The sequence below is a fragment of the Nothoprocta perdicaria genome, unplaced genomic scaffold (genome assembly GCF_003342845.1).
Source record: "Nothoprocta perdicaria isolate Ctin4 unplaced genomic scaffold, notPer1 scaffold_224, whole genome shotgun sequence".
In the NCBI taxonomy this organism is placed as follows: Eukaryota; Metazoa; Chordata; class Aves; order Tinamiformes; family Tinamidae; genus Nothoprocta; species Nothoprocta perdicaria.
The window spans coordinates 524015-547375 of NW_020455437.1; the positions used below are offsets into that span (position 1 = coordinate 524015).

General features: G+C 38.0%; 1 protein-coding gene across 1 annotated transcript in view; it reads right to left on the reverse strand.

Moving 5' to 3' along the window:
• RALGAPA2 (Ral GTPase activating protein catalytic alpha subunit 2) overlaps positions 1-19385 on the reverse strand; it is a 125960-nt gene extending 106575 nt beyond the window's left edge. The window contains exons 1-4 of the mRNA XM_026039246.1: positions 19265-19385; positions 9815-9925; positions 9251-9300; positions 1797-1854 (exon numbers count right to left, since the gene is read on the reverse strand). Of these exons, the coding sequence (XP_025895031.1) occupies positions 1797-1854; positions 9251-9300; positions 9815-9925; positions 19265-19370 (325 nt within the window). The 5' untranslated portion in view covers positions 19371-19385. The remainder of the gene's footprint in view (positions 1-1796; positions 1855-9250; positions 9301-9814; positions 9926-19264) is intronic.
• Positions 19386-23361: the final 3976 nt, after the last annotated feature.

Genomic DNA, 23361 nt, shown 5'->3' on the forward strand with positions numbered 1-23361 from the left:
AGCTGACAAGTTGGAACTGGAAACCAAAACAAAGGAAAAAAACAGAGGGAGTAGGAAAAAAAGGAAGAGAAAGACACCCTCACAACTGCATTTTCTCTCCAGTCTGCTACAAGTAACAAAACATTCTACCCAGTTCTGCTTCTCAGTGTCACTGGATTGTCACAGCAGCAGCACATTAAGCATTAATTCAAGGGAACGATCAGGTTAAATGTCCTTGTATTTCAAGTTCCTTTGGCACATTATTTTAGTCGATTTGGTCCAATAATCAAATGAAGAGAGGAAGAAATTTTGCTGCCTGGYTCCTGTGCTTTAAGTACAGTGCCAAAATTTTGATTATAAGCCCCAATAAAACTATAAATCACTAAAAGGTAATGATCTTCAAACTAAAGACACTTAAACTTTTTGATCCCTTGTGTTAGAAACTCATTCAAGAAACGTTTCAAGCCAAGCACTCAGAATAAGTGTCGTAATCCATTTGTTGACACCTTCATTTTTCATACACGTGTCGCAATACGCTCTGCAGCAACGTGTTTCTTATTTTCACAGCACACAGAATGGACAGAATGCTAAAGGAGAGAATAGCAAAGCTTTAATAACTCCAAGACTTCTCTCTGTAGGGCTTCCTATTTCTTCCTTCGCTCCACAGACAAAATATGTATAATAAACAATTCAGGCAAGCAAGAGAAGACAGGCTTCTTGACTGACCAAATGAACGACATCAGTATGTGTCTAACGACTATCATACCCACTATGATTTATCTATATACTTGCAAGCATAAAACTGTGAAACAGAAAGAGTGTTGACCACAAAAAGTTTACTCAATTTTCAATTTTTATCTTAATCTCCCTGCTTTGAAACTCTGTAAGAGAAACTTCAATTCTCATAACCATCATGAGAACTTAGTGCTTCACAATAGCAAAGGAAACTACACCKAGGACAATGCAGGAATATCAAAGCAGAAGTTGAGCTATTCGCTTTTATTCAGCAATGCAGTAGGCTGCATTCCACACACCTGTGCTCAGCTACCTAGTCTCATCCACAACATAAAATCTGAAGAGCCTCCCAATAGAAGAGATTTCCGGCAGACAAACAAGGTTTGAAGCCAACCAGAAGCTACTGCCAGGCCACCAGCAGTGTTTCCAGCCGTGGACATTCATTACGTGACCTCAGGTGAGACACATGCACATAACTCAAATTTGGTAGAGCCAAATAAAGGTTACACAGCCTCCCTCAACCTTCACGTCTACCACCTGGTTTAGATGAATACACAGGGAGGCCAAAGCAGAAAGGTTTGTTGTTTTACAATCCTCCTCTTCTACAAAGATACTCAAATAGGAAAGAGATGAAAGGGAAGAGGACCTGCCTGAACTCACAGATAGAAAAATTTGAGGAGTGTTTCTACATAAAGAAGTTGGCAATTTAAACAACTCAAAAAGGAAGACAGAACTATTTTAGCAGGTAAAAGGGTTTTTAACGTGTTTCGTTTCTTTTTTGGCTGCAAATCTAGTACTTTAGTAGTATTCATGCATAAACCACACTAAGCAATTGTCATTTAAACAGAGTCTGTTCTATTAAAATCAAAGGACAATACCCAGAATTGTAAACAGAGACAATCTTGAGGTTTATATTTTAAATGGTGTTCCTAACCTGCTTTATTTGTACACAGAGATTACCAACTAAGTTTTACCATTGCATAGAGAAATTTCATTTGAAATTCAATCAAATTAAGTTCTGGGAAATGACTACACAAAAGAATTTACTTTTACTATATATATTTTTTAAAAATCCTTCTTACCTATACTGCGAAAATGCCATCGATAAAAAATCCTCTCAGGTAGCAGCTGCAATATTTTCTGCCGAAAGCAAAACCACACAGTCAACATCTCCATACTGAAGTGGCTCACTCAGAGGATACCAAGTAAAACACAACACATAGTGAGATACATCAAGTACAGAAGATGGCAAATATCATAACAAGATTTCTACCTATCATTTTATTTTCTTGCTATAGGGAAAGATACCATGACACAGTCATGAAACCATCCCTTTCCCAGAGTCTTGGATGGCCTTACTATTTCGTAACATAAATTGATTTCTGATTAAGTTAAAAATAAAACTTCTTCCCAAGAAACTCACTTTGAGTTGTGTTTTTTTCTGGAGTATCTGGTAGTGACTGTATTAGATCAACACAGGGCAGCTTTTGAGCTTCAATATTTGAGTTTTTGGTTTCCTTGCACAAGCAAATGGAAGCAGCTCTCCCCACTAAGGCCAAGGGGAACAGACCTTTCTGTGTAGCTCTCACAGAACAGGGAGCAGAGAACTTCTCAGCCAGCAAGATGCGAGTTTTAAGCAACCACATTTAAATGAGAAACTGTTTTTACCATCTAGCTCTGAAAATCAAGTTGTTCAATTTGAACGATGTTGTACACGGAAGACAATCGCCCCATTTTGTTACCGAACAGAACCTCTGCACTACATTTCCAAGCTTTCCGACAGCAGGAGGGTCAGAGAGGGGAAGGTAAGCACAGGCCTGTGGCAGCGCCACTCCCTGAGGCGCGGAGCTGAGGGAAGCGAGGGGAGCTGCGCAGGGGCCGYGCTCTGCGGGGCTCCCCGCAGGCGCTGACAGCCCACCGCCACACAACAGCTTCCTGGCGGGAACCACGGCAGCCGCAGCGCCCGTGACAGGGGCARCCGCTCACCCTGTATGAGCCTGGCTTAAACGTCACTCATTATAACCCAACGGGACCACTAGCCACCTACCACCACCTCCTACCCAGTGGGCCCTCCTTCCGACCTTTTCAAGCCCCCAAAACAGCTGAAATAGAAACTCAGCTCTTCTTGCAATTTATCTGAGGTAATCTTCTGCATTCACAATTCTTTGGATACAGCAACCTTTGGATGCAGGTTTTGGATACACGCTTTTTAACTTATGTCATTTCTCAAGCCTTTCGCTCTTTCAGCACCCCAAAAAGGATGCAAATGTGTATGCTTCATGTATATGGATGCATATCTGTATTTTGAAAAACTGTAATCACCTCTATAATAGCACCAAATCTTAAAGTGAAGTCATTTTAAAAATCACATTAGGTATTAGCATCACAGCAACTACTGAAGATATTTCAAAGCTCTACAAAGTACCAGAAAAAAATATTAATAATCTAAGCTCAGAGTGCACATTTGCTCTCACAATGCCAAAAGATGTCATCAGGCTTAAATGTCTGTACTATTAAATGGCAATTTGTGGATGTTACAAGTAAATTAAGAGTTAAGGCCACAATGCCTTTTTAATTAGTATTTTTTATATGTGCACATTAGAACCCCAAAACCAAGAGAGTGTTATAGTGTGAAAAGAGCGGGTTGTTGTTCTTTCACCTAGGTTATTTCCAAGAACCCATTTGTTCCCTCTCTCAACCCGGGCCGATTAAGAAAAATTGCTCTTCCTATAAAACAAATGATAGTTTCTTCCACTCCAGCATCAATTTTTAGCAATACCACTGTGAATCCCAAACTGGCTATTGACATTTTGTTTGTACTTTTGCAGTACACTAATATGAAATATTTTAAGAAACCCCACAGTGCAAAATAGTATTGCTTTTTCAGAAAAACACATAGATCTATTTAATGCTTAGTGCTTTGCTGCATCTATATGGTAATCCATTATAGCACACTTGAAATAGAAATTAGGTATTACTACTGATCAACACATCAGGGTATCTGTCAGTTCTTTTAACTGATTATCCATAGTTCTTTTTCTTCTGAACTTACTGCATGACTAGGAATAATGTTAAGTTTAAATCTTAGTTTACASAGGATGTAGCTTTTTGAAAGATATATTTCTCTATTTTATCAAAGTAAAATAAGAAAGGCTAGGGCCTGCATTTCAACAGATTCACTCCGACTTAACTGATACAGCAATTTCTTGTAGAGAGGCTTTTATCTGCACCAGCTCAGTTGAATCAGATTGTGATCGGTAACCTTCCACCTATTGTATTACACACTGTACCATCTTAAAACATGAAGAAAAAACAGTGTAAGGTTTTATAACTACCTTAAGACACTAGATCCAGAATGTTTTCCAGGCTAATTTGCACAAAGACCAAATGAGAAGCACTGTTGTTCTGCCTGTCATGCTTGGAAAGAGCAAYAGGCGCCTGGCTCACAACACAGAAAGATCCAGTTTGTGTTGGGTGCTTGCGAGCGCACAGGTCAACGACAGGTTCACAGCACTGAGTCCTGCCGGGGGGATGCATTCCCAGAAAACAAGAAAACTGTGATTTTGATGCAATCTGTACATGACAAGAAGCTCCTGTTAGTCAGCCGGCTGGGGGACATGCCTTATGCCAGGGGAAAGATGGAGCAGCCCTCCCTCCTATGCCCTGGTGTCCAAGTCCTGTCTACCCAGACACCTGCACAAGAGGTTCACAAGGTTAGTTTAGTAAGGTCTGCAGAGTATCAGAAATCTTCTGCCATTCCCCACCAATTTAGGTCAAGACTCAACGACGTGAGCATGCCCGCAGCAGAGCGATCGAAATAAAGGGCATTTACTTGCTGCACCAATAAACTATTTATAGTCRTTTGTCAACAGAAAAAAAAGTCTGCTCAAAACGTGTAAACTATTTTTTCTTCGCCCAGAAGGCAAASAGCTTGATTTCTGAAGCAGAATACAAGCAACACACAGTTATAACTTGCAACTGAATATTGCAAGGAGAACTGTTATTTTGAGAGAGGTAACAGATAAACCAACCTGAATTATGGCAGCATAAACTAGAGATGATTCAAAAACACATTTTCTATGGTGTTGGAAAGAAAAACCCTTTAAGCAGTTTTATTTTTTGCAAATCAACTCCTTTTACTCCATCAACCTAGTCTGTGTGATTGTAACAGGCACTGGGCACCAACTGAAAAGCCTCAAATGAAGCCCAAAGCCGCATGTAAAGCTGAAACTGGGAACAGCAGCAGGATCTCAAGTTTAAGATCACCTTAGAGAGGGAAATAAAGGCATCCTGTATGTACAGACGTACACAGAGCAACAGGAAAAGTATGTTCAATAAAATGATGCCCTCAAAGGCAAAACTAGGACCTGTGACAAAAAAAAAAAATTCATTTTGAATTTTCCTGGTAAAGAAATTTGCAGGTAGTTTTTACATTGTCCAGCATCACTATGCAGTTCCATTTTGCAGAATTTTACTCACTTATTAAAATCAAAATGCAGCAAAGTAATAGGCAGCAACATAACAAAGCAAGCAAAACAAGCAAACCTCCCTAAGAAAATGCTACAGATTAAAACTGATAACGTTATTAGAAAGCAGTAACAACTTCATAGGCTTCAGATATGACAAGTCCATCCTTTGCACAACCTAGCAGCAGGAAGCACAGCTCTCAGGCCTWCCCCAAAGTTATGTCTGAGAAGCCACAGGAAGTTTCCCTGATGCAGATTTTTATGCAATCAAAGTGAACTTTAATAAAGAAAACCACAATTAGCCTTAAGACTTCTGCTTAAAGCTACTTCAACTTTGCTAATTCATGAAGTGGTATTTATAACGGGGAACTATAATGCAACAGAGGAGTTCCATATATTTAAAATAGTCACAGCATAGTGGCTTAGTCCAGAGTAAACCAAAGTTTTGTGGTTTTGACTGACACTTATGTGCATTACTATGCAGTGCTGAAAGGAGGGTACAAGTCTGCAGGTGCCAAACGGTGAAACAGAAGCTTTTCATGCTGTTTTGGCCTGTTAGGTAAAACTGGGGGAGACATAATAATGTTTTTCATTATAATATGATAATATTATGATATAAAATATTATAAACATCATTATAATGTTTATAATGATAATGCAGGGATTGTGTCATTTCATGCACTTCTATTTGGGAAGAGGCAAGGCCATATCATTATTTAGAATATAAAACTGAGATCTCCCTAATCTTAAGTATAAAAAACACTTTTCCAAAATGATCTAACATTAACATTTCATATTAGCCTCTTGATTAATAAGCCTTTGTTGATTATAGCATTTGGTACTAAGAGCAGCTAGGCAAAGTTACTGATACAAAAAAATAAGATTTTAATAAAAAGGAGGGGCACTGCCAAGSCAACTTAGCTTTGAGAGCACTTGTGGAAGGGTAGGTTACTCATGTCAAATACACACTAGGTGTCACTCTAGAACAGCAGCCAAAAAACCCAACTGCTGGGAAAGGCAGTCATGTAAAGTGTTTTCTTAAGTATTTTTATTGATTCTTAAACAGTTAACCCTCAGCACCTGGATTCAGGATGTGTTAATCCAAAGTAATTACCTACTTATCTAATTAGAAGAAACCTCTAGGAAACCTGTTTCACACTGACAACCAATTAAATATGTCAAGTTTAATCAAGCAGGTTTGTTTCCTATGGCTTACAACATGAATGTTTAATTAYTTGGCATTTATGTTTTCTCCTGTCCTATGCTCAAACCCAACTGTTGTCTGCCAGTGCTTGAGGGGTCCTCTAAAGTGTCTCCCTCCTACAGTGCATTAAGTTATCAGGTGTTAGAAATATAAACAGATTGTCAATTTACCTCTAGTAGACAAATACCATAAAGCAGATCGCTCCACATCTCACACCAATGTCTTGATTACTTTACTTATTGTGTAATCTCAGAGGTTATGGAACAACTCTTCAAGGTCTGTATTGCAATAGGTTTTGTCTGTGTGCTCTAATTTCTGTGAGCCTTCAAAGCTCTTGCTACTCTTTAACAATCTTAACATGTTCCCTCCATAAAATATTGAAATTCAAGTTTAAAAATCTTAATTCAACAGAACACAAGTGCATTGRTATAGCCAGGATTTGCAGTGACACTTAAGAACACTAAGGTTATTGAATTGGGACTGAAATGACACAGTGTTCATACATAACTATGCATTTTTCCCCTTCACACATTATATTCTCCTCATGTTACAATAGTAAACAAAAAATTACCCACAGATTGAATAAACTGTAACTGTTTTCCACTCAAGAACAGAGYCAAAGAAGTTTAATTTCTTCTTCAAGACCCCAGACTAAGTTACTTGTAAAATCCACTTCACCGGTCAGTGGATAAGGTGGTACCTTCTCCATTTGGTGGTGTGGCAGGGGGAAGAAGCAGCATTTCTCTGGCTGCCAGCACAGACTGAGTGGATATACTAGTTAACATAACTTGGTACTGCCTCATGTAAAAATCCTAATATAGGCTTTTTTTAAACTAATATTAYAAGCAACAGAAAACCCGATTTTCTGATTTTTAGATTTCTATTTGAGAGGGCAGTTGTATAGCTTAAGAAGGGAAAGAAGACAAAATGAAAYGTAAAGAGCATAAAAGTCAGATGAGACTGCAAAGAAAAAGAGATTTTGTGTCATCATTTTCCTGACTACTCTTCTTGCTATAGGTATGTTAGGCTAAATAGCATYATTTCAGTAGTCATAATGATCTCTATACTGACAGTAAGGTACATTTTAATGCAAAAATGAAGCACAGTTCTGTGTTTTGATTTCTTTACAAGGGAAGAAATACAGGAGTTGAGAACAATGTTTACAATTCAGTTTAATTTCAATTTCTAGCGTATCACTGAAAGTTTTGTGAGTTTTTTTTTTTTTTTGCTTCATAACAGCTCTTAGGAAAACAACTCACAGTATAAACAAAGTTGGCACTGCGACAATTGAAAAATGACTATTTTTCAATAGTCATTTTGGTATCAAATATTTTGGTATTGGGGTATCAAAGAAATCAACAAAAGAGGTGTACGCTCACCTATGGCAGGGTAGGGATAAATCAGGCTAATTGTGCACCTAATAATTGTTAAAAAAACATCTGGTAAAGAAGTTAGAAGTGATCTGACAGAAGAACAAACTACAAACAAGACATGGTATAAACATCTGTTACAGAAGACTGGGCAAGAGATTAACTAAGCCAGCACTGAAAGAAATATGCAGATGACCAGATCCCTCTTACTAGCACAGCCTCTAGCACCTCCTATCACCAGACTTTTAAGCCCAAACCTTCCACCTCCTATCACCAGACTTTTAAGCCCAAACCTTCCTTATACCAAAAGCTTTTGCACATGCAGAAGTTGTAGAAAAGCTGCAACAGCTAGAGAAGGCACTTGCCACTCTGGTAAACCTTGCATGCTTAGAGCAGAATTTCACATTTCCTTGTAGAAGCAGTGACAGCTTCAGAACAATGCAGTATTTTCCTTTATATCACACACAGAAAGAACCATGGTCACATCCCAGTTAATATGGAACTAGTAAAATAAATATGGACTTCAAAAAATATAAAGGAAAAAGGTTAAATCTTGAAGTACAGCTTATTCTGCTACCAAGTCTAACTAGCAATTAGTATTTTGAATTTTAATCTGCATTTTATCATCATAGACATGACTTGCAGATGACTTTGCAAATATACAGACGTAACTCAGGGAGATTAACTTGAGTTACAGGAGGTGACATAAGTGTTTTTAAATAGCTGCTGCTGCTGAAGAGCCATACCTTCTTACCAAGGAACAACCTACCTTCTTTAAAGTTCTGAAGGACTCTTGGTTCACTCCTTTCAAAATTTGAAGTATCAACTGGCTGTGTGAACTAAATTTTCTCTCACATATTACAAGCTACCACCACATKGAGTTCATTCAGTACTTAATAAACTTTTTAAAAGAACAACAAAATGAAATGACTTGTAATATATCCAAAAGTGAAGTACCACTTATATCCTGAATAGAATCCCAGTCAAGATCCACAAGGGTAACTACAATAGGCACACATGTAAAAAATTTTTGATCCAATAGAGTGAGATTTTCAGTTAACTTTTATTTAAATTTATCAGGAAGTCTCAATGGCTCAAAGCCTTTTTTTCCTCCCTTTTTTGATATTGTTTTTTTAAATGAATTTAAGATTTCAGTTGGAGAGAACAAATTAAAAAAATAGAATTTATACAAAAATGACAGGGTTCCTAGACAGATTTCAAACAACACTGCAAGCTAGATTAGTTAGTCTGATAAAAATCTTGTAACTCTGGATATTCACTTAAGCCAGACATTCTCAAGGCATAAGGAAAAATTTATTGTTTTATGCATCTGAAAACTTAATACAGACCATAGCTCTTGACTGCCTTCCACTTCCACATTCATGGACACCTACTGCAATTTGATAGACAAAACTTTTCCCCCCTCATTGTAAAGGTGTAAACACACAATGACAGATTTAAAAATCAGATTTAGTTCTACGGTATAGGCAACTTACTTCAAAAAGAAAGAGAATGGAGTCCAGCTCCTCCCTTTGTGATTTATTCCCTGCAAGACAAAATAGGCTGCCATAAATAAATGGTTTGATAAGACAAAAAAGCTCTACTTGCCTTGTTCTACTAATGTCATGGATGTTTTGCTCAGTTCATTATTCTTCAACTTTCTCKCATGTCAAGTGGAGTAAGATGCTGTATTTCCAGCATGCCCTTCAATTAAAGGGGACCATTCTGAGTCCCCAAACTGCAAAGTATCATCATTGTGGCATCTTCAAACAGGGGTGGTACAAACACACAGAATGTGAATTCTATGCCGAAGTGAYAGCTAAGGCCATAAACATCTACCATATATTTAAAACCTTTTAATTACCTATTACAGTTGAAGCCCATAATTTTCCACACTTGTTTCTTATCACGACAAAGTAAAGATRGTTACTAATATCAACCTGCGTGAAACTCTAAATACACATAATTGCAGATTATTTACTCATTAGATAACAGAATGCTTTTGACAGCAGTTGTGAAAAACAATTGCACAAGATTTCCAGCAAAAACCTAGAACCTACCTTTTTGTTTCAAGCTATTTTCCAGTGTTATGAAGTTCTCATAGAAGATAAAGTAAATTTGAGAGTAATTACTCTCAAAAAATTGCTTCAGGTCACTTCCATCTACAATATCTGAGAAAAAAAAAACTGAGTTATTATACAACACCAAAACCCAAACTTATTTTCCAAGTGGCAATTTAATATGACAAAAAAGTGCAATGGGAAAAAAAGTGATTAACAAAGTGGTCATATATCACCTCTCTGGAAATTCTTAATCTCATAGAAACATTTTTGTTAAGATTGTCTGTTACTGAARGAATTCTGCAGTTCTCTGAACACAGATGCATGCATTATTACACCAAACTTAATGCTTTTTGCTAAGCACACATTTCTCAAGATTCTCTCTGACCTGAACTGTAGAGCAGAAGAATTTAACTTGTGCACAGCACAGGCACTACTATGGCTTAGCCTGAGAGTAGTTCACCTGACAGCTGAGGCAGTAGGAACTCCAGGGAAAGGGGAGTTTGCCCAGTAGCAGAGGCAGCTGTTTGTGTGGGTTGCTGCAGCTTTCAGATCCCTCTCTGGTCATACTACAATTTGGCAAGCTTATTCTCTGCTTTACTTGCAAGTTAGCATTTATATCATATAATAAACAGTTTGAAGAATAAAGGTGACTTTAATAAAGTTAAAAATCAAGTAACAAGAGCCCTCGGAGATGACTTTGGGCTATTTCAGATCTAGTTAAATGGCTAAGACACTATACAGAAAGCGCTACTACCTCACCTTACTAGCACTATAGTCTTATACACTATAGTCTTACTCACTTGATTGTAGTTTTCCGGCTGCTCAGCTGTCCATTTGGATGGACACATCCTAGAGGGTTTTTTTTTTTTCCTCCCCTCTAGTTCTGCAACTTTCCCCTTGTTAAGCACCAACTTCAAAAGACTGTCCTGCACACTAAGCTCCTTCAACTCCTTTCTCAGCTGAGAAGGTGGGTTCTTCAAGCTGAGACAGATGTGACACTACAGTATCACTGATAGTACTTTAACAGCTGCTTTGGTTTCTTCAGCAGAGGAAAAAAACTAGGAGGTATACAAGGTACAGGAGAAATATTTTTATAATAATGATRGAGTAGTGTTTTCTGCTCTTCATTCTAAGAAGAAATGAAATGCATGAAAGGTAAGAATGAAGGCATGAAAAGAAAAAACAAAGAATAAAGACATGGAAAGAAAAAAACACRAGTCTTTGCTCTATGAAAATGAAGAATTTCCATCTTCAGAACGTATTGTTAATAGTAAGAACTGTATTACTTAAGAGTCAGTCATTTTTACCATTTAATATTTTTACCCAAGATATATGTGAAACTGGATAGGAGGTCAAGTTTTAGTTATCAAAAACAGTATCACAGAACTATTTATCAGATAAATAAAACTACTGGGAACAAACCGAATCAGTCAAAAGTAACTAAGAAAATGTCTTGAATGCAAATCCATTATTTTTAATAGACAGCTTTTTTCATCTTTTGAAAAAAAAAGTCAAGAAATCCTTTTCAAAAACAGATACAGTATCTTTTAATTTTTACAAAAAACACTATAYACCATCTTCCCAAAATTAAAAGCACACACAATAAACTTTGAGAGTTTTTTTTTTAAATCAGAAGTGTGCTGGAAAAAGAAAAAAGAAGCTTATTTAGGAAAATATTCTACACAATAGCTTTCGGTGACAGTTGTGTAAACTAATGACGTTGTTTCCATATTATCAAGCCACAAGCACTTAAATTCATTAAGAACCACCACAGACAGCCCCTCCAGCTGCAGTTTATACATGTGAACTGCAAATCCAGCTATGTTTAACCGGACAGAGAGATTATGAAAAAAAGTATATTTTCAGTCCATTTTAAGAACTCTCTAGGCTTCCCAAGGCATTAAGCTATCCTGCAATACTAAAAACCTTACATATGCAAATGTAACATTCGCAAAACATACTTTAATTTTGTTTGTTCCTTATCATAATTGTTTTTGTCATGAAGTGGCATATTTGGAGGATTCCACCCAGCAATAAAAGGATAAAGGGCAAGAATTATCAACAACATTTCTTTCTATTGAAGTTTCACTTCTCAAGGAATTCATTCATTAATCAAGATTATTACGCTGATTATAGCAAGACCACTCAATAACATCCTATCACTCTAGAACRAAGAATGAAATTAGTTGAAGACTATGCTTTTAAAAAAATAATAATTAATACCTATTTAGTAGCAAGGCTTTGTTTGTTTGCTTGTATTATGCAAACAATTGGCCCTTGGAAACTGTTCTACATGGTATTGGCTTCATTGCTGGTCTTGAATTTGCAAGCTATGTGTAATTACTCTAATTATTCCTCTCTGAATGTCCTCTATTAAGACGACCACTAGGGGAAAACAAGGCTTTCATTTAGAAAGATTTCATATGAAAGGATGAGGTCATGAAAAGCAAAAGGAAAAGGAAACTTCCTTTTAAACTGCAAAAGGAGGAGAAAGGAACTGCCTAATCAGAAAAGTAAATTCTCCTTTACTTAAAAAAGTGTTATTTTGGGACAAACATGCATTCTTACACAYGCATCATTTCACTATTAAGCTATTTTGTTCCTTATACAGTTTGCATGGTAGAAAAAAACAGCTCATAACCCTAAATGGCAAAATGGCCAAAAAMAACACTCCTATTGACCGAACTGGAAAAGTTATCAGTACTGCAAGTCAGACTTCCTTGCAATTCTGCATGCAAGGCACAATCAATGACTCTGCYATTCAGTTAGAGCACCCTTGGGCATTTCATTATCGATTTTCTGACTTTTTGTGTATGGTGTGAAATTTCTCTCCTCCTATGTAACCTATTTGTTCACAATGACAACACAGAGAAAGCATCACAGATAACGCACCACTCTACTTCAGCCAGTACAGGCAAGATGGACAAGATCTTTGTCTGCTAAGCTCATCTCCGGATGGTAGGAGAACACGCAAAGCTGCTGCTGAGGCCCTATCCAACAGCCTCTCTCCTCCATTAGAGAAGAGAGGTTGTAAGGAAGGCATCTTTAGATCAGCAACACCAAATAAAGCACATCCCCATTTTGCAAGCTTGTTTCATGTTCCCTTTAGTAGGTTCTGCCCATGGTGTTGCTCAACTTGTTCTACCTATTTCACAGAAAATAGGTATCACAAACAGAAAAGATGACAAGAAAGACTTCTCCTCAAGAAGACTTATTAAAAGTTGCCAGAGAGCTTAAAGCTGTTACTTGAATCCCTCTCAAATGTATTTGACTAACAAAACAGGTCCTCTCTTCTGTTCTTCAAACAGAAGACATAGTGAAAGTTTCATTCACTCTTTATCACTTAATGTAGTGAGCTAAGATACTAGTTTTAGCAAATCAAATTGACTAAAACAATTTATAAGTGTTCTAGGAAATTCAACAGCCAGTTCAGGATTGAATTACAGGTACTAGATACTTATATAACTGATACGTAACTCCCAGATTACTGCTGCTGAAAAGCAATCATTTTGTGAATTAGAACTCTGAACACTTAAACCTAAAGCAAGACAAAATATTTTATAAAGTCATCAGATACTTAATGGCTTTCCAAAAAATAGATGCTTTCTAGCACCATTCTCCAACAAGGATAATGGATCATATGGCTCATGCTTCTAACTGATACTTCTACAGTGTTTATGGCAACACAAAGGACATAGTGAGACATTCACAAGGAGAGACAAAACTTTTATTTAAAATATTAAAAGATGGGTGGTTACATGACAGAAAACAACCTCTCCTCACCTAGTATTTCCTTTTAAGGTTTAGTTAAACGAATCACTTGGGTGCTGCTTTATAAAAATCTGAGTATATTCTAAGTTCCCACTGCTCTTTCTCATAGAAGTAAGACATTAGAGAAGGCATGTTAGAGAGAAGGCATTAAGGAAAGGGGGGGGGGGGAAGGTGGGCTTAGCTCATGAGTGCTCCTTTGTTTTTCTATCAACTGCCACATGTTATTGCATTTTTATGCAAATAGAAATCCTAATTCCATGAACTTTCAAAGTTACTTTGTTTTGCTATTTATATTTAGCTTTAACAATTGAGAGACTTCTTGTATAAATTAAGGCAGATAAGAATTTGACGTCACACCCCAGTGAATGACAAACTTACTACTAGCCTCACCCTAGAGGCTATAAAAAGGCCCAGAAGCTATTAAAAAAAGGCCATAAAAGTCCAAAAGAAATTCCCTTTGTTTTTTAAAAGAAATTTCCATGCAGCAAGGTAATACACTTAGGAAAAATACACTTAGGAAACATCCACAATATAATTTTTAATGATATTAACATCGAGTTTTACAGAATGCATACAATAAATGCTTTTCTAAATGCAGAAAAATAGAAGCATTCACTTTTGAGAGTTTCTAAAAATTATCAAACTTAATTAGAAACTTCATTAAACTTAACTTTATTTAGTTATCTGTAAAACTACAGAGCTGCAAAGCATAGAGCTATGATTAAAAAATAATAATTAGTAACAATGACATAACACCAAGCTCATCCCATTTTTGGGGATTAAAACAAAGTATTATGTGGTATCTCATCTAATTGTATTAGAGAGTAAAGAGCAATAACATCCAAATTATTGGTAAATCATATCATGATTTTTTCATAGCACCTTCACTGAAAGACAAATTTCAATAAAGAGGATATTTCTCACTGTGAGAGAGGAACTTTCACATCACCCCCACTATTTATTAAACCACTATTTACATCTACCCATAAAAGAGTCCATACTATTCAAGTTTCCAGACATTGTATTGGAAAAAATGTTACGTTTACATACCATGAGTTCTGAGAATCAGCATGTTTTTCTACGAGTGGAAAAATATACATATATATTTTGTCTRTTTTTAAAATGAATTCTAATTTGTGTTGGATAAGTTAAAAAGGTTATCTTTTATTCTCAAAGACTCTAGTTATATTCTGTGCTGTCCTTCAGGCTGTCAACTGCACCAATATGATAGAGGTCATCAGAAAGAAAGCATCTTATCAGCTCAGCATTCAGTAGCCTGATCACATCTCTGAAAGGACTCTAGTGACCAGAGAGATATAGTAAATAAAAAAAACGTAGTCCTGTTTTGGATAGGTAAGACCAACTTGCACAGAGAATAGAACTGAAATTACCAAAACAGGTTTCTTTGATCCCACAACTCTTTAATACACATCCCTTGCAAAAGCTTCCTATTTCCCCGATTATCTTTGCTTGTATTTTATGTTCCTATATCAACAGGCTCTTTTATGCTCATTTAAAGCTAACAAAAGAAGGAAAAAAAGGAATTATCTTAAGAAAAATGTAAAGCAAGCAAAAGCATTTTGAGAACACTTAGCATTAGAGCTTAAGTGAAGGAGTCTGGGGCAGGGAATGATATAACCCGGTGAAGATTTAATTAAATTACTGACTTTTAATCTACAAAAAAATTCTAAAACCTTATCTTATAAATAATTACTTCCCCAAATAATTTAAAAGTTCAAATTATATTTGCAGCACATGAGTACATGAACAGTAATACATATACCATTAATGACACATTATTTTTTTCCTCCCATATGAATCTGGTGAGTCTCCAAATTCTTGCCAAGATCTTCCCTATTACCTCATGTACAAGCCTTCTTGGACATCACCACTATGCTCACTCATCAAGACGACTCTGAGGCCAAATTATGAAGGTTGAGGTAACTGGGGTTGGGCATTTCAATTTTAAATGTATTTTGCTACTCACTGAAAGGATTATTATMATCTGGCCAGTTTGAGACCATGATACAACTGGGTAGCTCCCCACTTATCCTTCCAGTACTTTACCCACACAAATTTCTTTTCGGAATTAGCCAGTTAAAGAAACTAGGTAACAGGAATATTGTGCTTAAATCAGAGAGATATTTACTAAAACCCATTAAAAACACTTTTTTCAAAAAAAGAGGGAGTAAAATTATAAGTAAATAAATTAGAATAAATTAGCAATAATCTAAGCTATTAAAGATCCATCTACCAGGTAGTTTCCATGCTTTCTCCGAGCACCACTTCTTCAAAAGGACTATCCTGACAAAACTGCCTTTTTCTCATTCATGATCAGATGCAGTCTCTTTCAGTACACACAAAAAGAAATTTTCTCACATTGCTGCAGCAATTTCAAACCTTCTGTGTAACTTTTTGCCTCTCAATGGAAAGTTACAAGGAAAATGTTCTTAATCTCAAGCACAATCTGAAGCACCACTAACGAGTCAATACTTCAGACTACCAATGAGGTTCTTCAGGTAGCAAATCTTGAAATCTGATCACACTGAAGACTGCAAAGAGGATCTTTGTTCTTTAAACTTGTTCCAGAGCAATAGTCCTGTCTTCACACAGCTTTACGAGAGAGGAGAGCAAAAACACACACCCTAGTTCAAGCAGAGCTACACAAGATGCTGACTGACCAAAGAGTTGCTCCTGAGCACAATATGCAGTGGCCAAATTCTGCATTTCTTTCTCTTAATAAATTACTAATGTAGGACTCTCTCCCTAACAACAAAAAAATCTTTGAGATTCCTGTATATAAACCAAACAACTGAAATGAGTCAGCAGATTTTCAAAGTTACTAGAACATGAAGTTACAGACATCATTTCTCCTCCTTGTTTCTCAGGAATCTATCTTAAGTGAAGTTACTAAATACTAATATTTTCATCGACTCTCCTAAACAGGGACTTGTGCAGAAGGATTCTTAAGAAACTTGCCATTTACTAACAGCAGGACATAAGGCCGCTCAAATCCTTCCAACTGTAGTGTACAGCTAAAAACGTGTTAACTGGCTCAAATATTAATTTTAATAAAAAAAGATATTTTCTACTCTAAGTGTACTTTATGGAAAAAAAAGCCTCAGCCTCACCCCTGAAAAGGCTAAAACACCACAAAAGTAATCCCTTCTGAAGTTATAAAAAGATCTCTTAATATTAAGTGTTGTCAATACCAGCAGATTAATCTTTGCAGGAACACTGCAGGAAGTATATTTTTATACTGTTCTCCCAAAAACATCACAAATACTTGACATTGACTGATATAAGTTTCCAAAACCAGGCACAGCAAAGTATACCATTAATGTTTCACTAATTGTTCCCATAGTTTTGCATTCACTAGGGAAAAAAAACTAATAATAATTCTGGGGTTAATTACAGGCTTTTGAAATGGCAAGAAAAAGTGCTACTTATTCATTGTATTTATCTAGAACTCACCGATATTAACTTGATAGCAAARGCTTCTGCACAAACTGAAAAATAATTTACCAGGAGCTTCAATTGAGCACTTCATTGGGCAGCTCTAAGGGTGTTCTTGCTGTCGTCACCCGTGGCAGCTCTACAGGCACTAAGATTGCCTTCCTGTGTCAGATCGTGCTTTCGTTTTGAGGTACAATCCTACCCAGAGGCAGGGAAGTACTAAGAGGACATCCAGTGATGGGTGCATTCGGGCTGGTTCTCAATCTATGACTTTCACACTATTTCAAGTGAAGTTGATACCTACATGCAATGGTCTGTATGGAAAATATGAATCCTACTATACGTACTTCACCAGCATTCATGGATTTGAAAAGGGATCTTAGTCTAGTAATCCATCCTAGCTCAATCATTTGTATTTTTCCTGCTTGTTTACATACAGAAGACATTTTATARCTAACATATCTTCAAACCTCCTCTCCTTTCAGAATAACTTCCAATTTCTTTGAGCACCAGGCTTTCCAAGGCTAAATAACCAGGATGTTGTCACATACATATATAAACAAGCATTACTGTTAGAGAAATAAAGGACCTCAAATCTCTTTCTGCACATGCTAAAACGCTATTGACTTACCAAGCATACTTATGTGCTTATTTCCTAACATAGCCCCAAAATAAATACCTTCTGTTACAAAGCAAACAAACAMAAGTTCTTAAAACTGTTTGACACCAATATGTTGGTCTACTTCTAAGGAAAATTCTTAGGCTATCTGATCATAAACAATTACAACCACCTTCCTATTAACTACAGAGTAGAAGCTACTCCCAGAACACCTCCATGACATACCCTTGTCCAAAAAATAGAGCAGCTCTGCCTCAAAGAATTCTACCAAAATGAAAACTAAACGTATCTAAATGCCCACAGCTTTGAGGTTTGGACAATTTGCTGTGATTAAGTTTCTGTTTATTCTTCTGAGCAATATTAGGGTGTGGTCTTTTAAAATTTGAGTTTTCACTTTAATTTACAAAATTCAAGCACATAACTTCAGGGTGTATTTTACCTATTAAAGTCTCAAATACTTTATAATTACATCAACTCTTCACTTACTATTTAACATCCCTGAGAAASATGCTTAGCCAATACATTTAATGAACGCATAACAAAGGCCAAYGTAAACACCATCTTTTAAGACCTGYGCAAGTAAAGGTTAAATACCTTAAAGTAYTAAGGTATAAGTAAACCCTAAATAACTTGACAACCCAAAATCCAAAGAGCAGCTTAGGTRATTCTGTTAAATGATTTGTGCTGCTATGTCAACTTTACAATATCTGCACAAAAAATACTCAGTATTTAAAAAGGGATCATGAAATGCAGGAGAAATCACCCGATGACACAAATACTCCAGCAAAATCTATCTGGACTACAAAGTGCATAATTCACAAACACATTTTAAATCCAGGAGTTTTGTTTTGGAGATAAAAGCTAAAAAGATATAAATACAGCATGTCAATCTTACAGGAGCCTTGATGTCAGGGCTTTCATGGTTGAGTACCACATAGTATTACCCCAAGCTTGCTCTCTGTTAAACTCCACTTAAAACAGGTTGGCATGCTTCCTTTATTAAGCACATGAAGAGCATCTCAACTATCCACTTCTAAATGAGAATAAAATATTTATATGTCATTGCAGAGACTTGGTAAAATTTCCTGGCATAGCAAGAATGGCATAATCCATCTCACCTGAAGCTCTCAGGGGAAAGGCATTATTTGAGATAAAAAAAAAAAAAAAAAGCCTAATATATCCATTCTACACAGAAGTCACATCCTTTTAGCACAATTAAACAATAACAATATCAAAAAGGGTGTCTTTTAGAGGCAATAATCCTGAAGGCTCGTATCAAGACACATGAGGTAGGGAACAAAATGCTCCAGATGGGGCGGTCGGTGCTAACCAGGGGTCAGGGCCCTGCGCACATCCCGGGGGGGAGGTTTTTCCTCAGGCTGCAGCTCCCATCCACCAGCCGTTTTCCCGCAGGAAAACAGAAGTTGCTCCTGCTTCTTGCTCTGCTCCTGGTGGAACGGACCGCCCAGCCTCAGCGTGACCTTTTTGTTCGCGCGATGGAGAGCGGATAAAAGGTGGGAAAACGGAAAACGGTGAAGAGTTAAGCACAGAAGCGAGGGGGAAGGTATTTTGACACCCGCTCCCCGCCGCAGCCGACTCACCCAGGAGCGCCCTGAGGTGCTTGAGGCGGGTCAGCACGTCCTTCTTGGGATCCAGCGCCTTCTGCGTGGACTTCTTCACATCGGCGTGGCTTTTTCTGGAGAACATCCCGCGGCGGAGGTGGGCGAGGGGGAGACAGCGGCTCGGAGCGACCCCGCCGGCTCCCCCGCGGCCGAGGCGAGCGGAGCCGCGCGGCCGCGCCCGTTGCCGGCGTGGGGAAGGGGCGGAAGAGCCTCCCRGTGGCCGCGGGGAAAGGGGCGCGCGTGGAGCCGGGGAGGGCGGCCCAGCTCCGCGCTGCCGTCGCAGGGCGGGCGGTCGCGCAAACACGGAACCGAGCGGCGCCGCCGCCGCCCGGGCGGTTTAGAACCGCCGCCTGCCCGCCCGCGCCGCCGCACTGCGCAACCGCCGCCGCTGCCTCCCGGCCCGCCCGCCACGGGCGAAAACTACAACCCCCAGAGTGCAGCGCGCGCGCAMACAGCCCGGGGCGGGGCGCGGCTGCGCGGGGCATGCTGGGACTTGTAGGCCYTGCGGGAGGGGCTGCCAACCCACCACCTGCATCCCTCCAACCTGGCGGGCCATCGGTCTGACATGGCRGCTGCTCACAGCACCCTGAGGCAGGGTGGCAGGGGAAGGCGTCGGTGGGCTGCAGGGCATTGCTGACCTCCTCTGCTGTGCCATGACTTGTCTGTGGCTGCCCGTTGAAGGCCCGCGACCCTCTATGAATATGTATCTTTATAAGCAGAGCAGTAAAGGTACATAAAACTATCTTTATAAACAGAACAGTTGATGCGTGAGAGAATGCGCCATCCCTCACATCGCAGGCTGAGGGAGATGGTGATGCCCCTGTGAGGGACCCTTTTGGGCAAGCATGGACCAGGASCGCTCCCTCTCGTTTCTCATGCAAAAATACCCCTCACACCTTCTCACAAAAGGACAGACCTGCAAGGCCCAAATATTCACTGTTTCCTCCTTTATAGGTAGGTTGGGTGTTTCTGGAAAGCCAGCTGTGTGTCAGGGCATTGGGCGACCAGCAGCGGCTGGCCAGATCTCAAGGAAAGCCCYGGGTCAGATGGGGTAAGAATGGAGTGAAAGGTGCTTGTCCGGATGCTGGGAGGGCCATGTTGTGCTTGGAGCTGATTTATTGGAAAAATATGCATTTTTGGAACAACTGCTTGCACTATACGTAAACAATAAGCAGTGCTTTTACTCCTACAGTATATAGCAATGATAAAAAGACTTGGGGGGAGGGGTTGTAGTTCTTTGACCAAAACAGCTTTTTGTTCCAGAATTACAGTCCCAAAGGGTTTTGTTTGAAGTCTCAGGATCCTGTAAGGCAAACTCCTGGGCATAAAAGTTGATTTTAATAAATACCAAGGCAGGATGAGGGCCTGTGAAAGAAGATATTTCCATGTGAAGGAATTTTATTTCTATTTATTATTTTTTAAATGAAATTTATTGTAATTAATTCTTGTGTCTTTATGTAAATAGGTACTTTAGTGGTGAATTGTTTTTTTTTTTWAAATAAAAAGGGAGAGGGGCACAAAAATTACTATTGTTAGGACTGGAAAATATGTTACTATCACACGTTACTTCCTGTGGGCCCTCTCTGGGATCGTTTCTCCCATTAAGGTCTGTGGTCACCAGAGCAACAGATCCGCAGTGATCAGAGTGAGTTGTAAACATGTCCTGATAATGGGAGGACAGGCCCGGTCACCATGCCCGCAAACGTGCAGCCACTGACATGAAGGAAGGGATCTGCTTGCAGGAACAAGCCTGGTAAAACCAACAGGTAAATAAAACCAGCAGGTAAATAAGCCACTTTTGTGTGCGATAGGTTAAACTGATAAAGGAGACCTTGTGTGTTATGAAACTTCTTGATGTTTCTTCAACATCTGTGCTACAACTTCTGCACTACATTTTAGTATAGCGCAAGCCATCATCTATTTAAATTAATCTAAAAGCAAGTTCATAAAGCACCATAGGAGCTGAATGGAAAAGCTCTAAGATTTTTTATTATTATTTTATATTATTTGGAGTACATACTTTCACTGCAATCAAGCCAGTCTGGAACCACTTGATATCATTCAGCTTCCCCTGGAAAACAGTAAGGGCTTGTTCTTTCCCAGGAGCAATTAGGAACCTGCCTGATGTCCTGCCAGTTTCTCTTCCTTATTCTGAAACAGGTTGTCTTGTTGGACTAGCTCAGAATAAAGGATCTTAATGCTATATTCAGATATTCACTTTTTTTTTTTTTAACTTTATACAAATCTTGCATTTTTACCCTCTAGTGTCACCAAACCTTGTGATAGTCCTACTACTCCTTTGGATTCTGTTCCTGGAGTCATAGGAATAGTATTGACATGGAGCTTTCCTTTTTAAAAAAAAAACTGTTATACTTTTTGTTACAAAGAGAAGTTTGAAAGCATGACATCAGAATCAGAACATAAGAATGTATTATTTTCTAATAGCCTATTGTTTGGAGACTGCTTAAGGATTACAATAGTTCTTCTCATACCATTGTTGTACAGTGTTTCATGCTGGGAAAAGACACAAATCTTGAACAATTGTCCAAAATTATTTATCATATGTTGCAAATTGGGTATCTGAAGCTTCATAAGAAGAGTGAATTGGCTCATTCCAGCTTTTCTCTTTCAAAGCCACAAATCAATACATGCAGTTGGCAAGGGAAGCACATGGCTAAAATCTTGGCTTGCCATTTATTTATTTATTTATTTATTTATTTATTTATTTATTTATTTAGAATTAGAAAAACAGCAGTTTTTCAGATCTTTCAATTTGTCTGCTTTGTTAAGAAAATAGCACTGCTCTTGACTATAAAGTAGTTATGACTGTTAAACCATTCTAATGTGTACTGATTTTCCTGATAAGTAACTAAGGATTTTGATGCTTAGCACCTGACTGTGTAGCTTTAGGCATTCACTTTTTTCTAAACTTTACCAGAAACTTTTCTCTTGAAAAGCCCCGTAGAACACAGAACTTGAATTGCAGAGCTCTAGGAGGGCAGAGCTTTCTCTGCCTTGCTTGAACCTGGAAAATGTAGTTACATGAAGCACTCAGTGATTCAGCATAGCTTAATATTTGCATAATTAGAGTGTTTTTTAAAATTGTGTGCTTTAAACACCGTATTAAAGTTATTTGAGCTCAATTCTTGGACAGGAGTGAAGAAAATTTCTCTGTCACTGTGTGTAGATGGTAGGACAGTTAAGTCTTTGTTACATATTGTTACAGACTTTGCCTAGGAAATTCATATTTGGAGAGTGGAGGACTGACACTGGTGACTGACACTGGTGAGTAAAAACATATTTTTAATAACCTGCTGCAAGCAGCCAGTGAAGGTATGAAAACCACCCATTTGCTTTCAGGAGCACTGAAAAAACAAGTGAGGGCTTCATGGACCAAAATTCAACTCTGCTGCAATTCCAGTTAAAACATTAATATGCTTTCTGCTTAAATGAGAACAAAAATCTGATCATTGTATTGATAGTGGATCTTCTGAAGTAAGAAATGGAAAGACAGCTAAGGGGAAAAACCGCAGACATAATTCACTCATTTCCTATGAACAGAGATTTTGACCCACTTGACTGTGAGGCTAAAAGCTTTAAAGCTGCCAGAAGTTAAGACTTCTCCAAACAGAGTGCAATGAGAAACTCTTCACAGAACCTTAATCTTCTCATTTCCAGAGTGCCTATCTCTTAGAATTAGAGTTATTGAAAACTTTTTAAATACGGAGTTATTTTAAACATTTCAGACATTTTTCCCATTTATTTTTAATATATGTTGTCATTAACAGAAACACCACAACATGGGACTTCCCAAAAGTTACTGATAAACCTTATATGTTCTAACTCACATTTTCTTCTGCATGTTGTGCTATACAACATATGAACAATACATGATGTCTATAAACACATCATCATATGTTGACTAATCTTCATGGTATAAAATTCCTTTGTCTTTTGATAAGAACAAGCAGTCAGTTAAACAAAGAGATGAAAACCCATTTAACATTTTTTCTTCTGAATTTTAGGCAACCAAATACATCCAAATGAGTTTACACATTTAGGAACTCAAAACTATA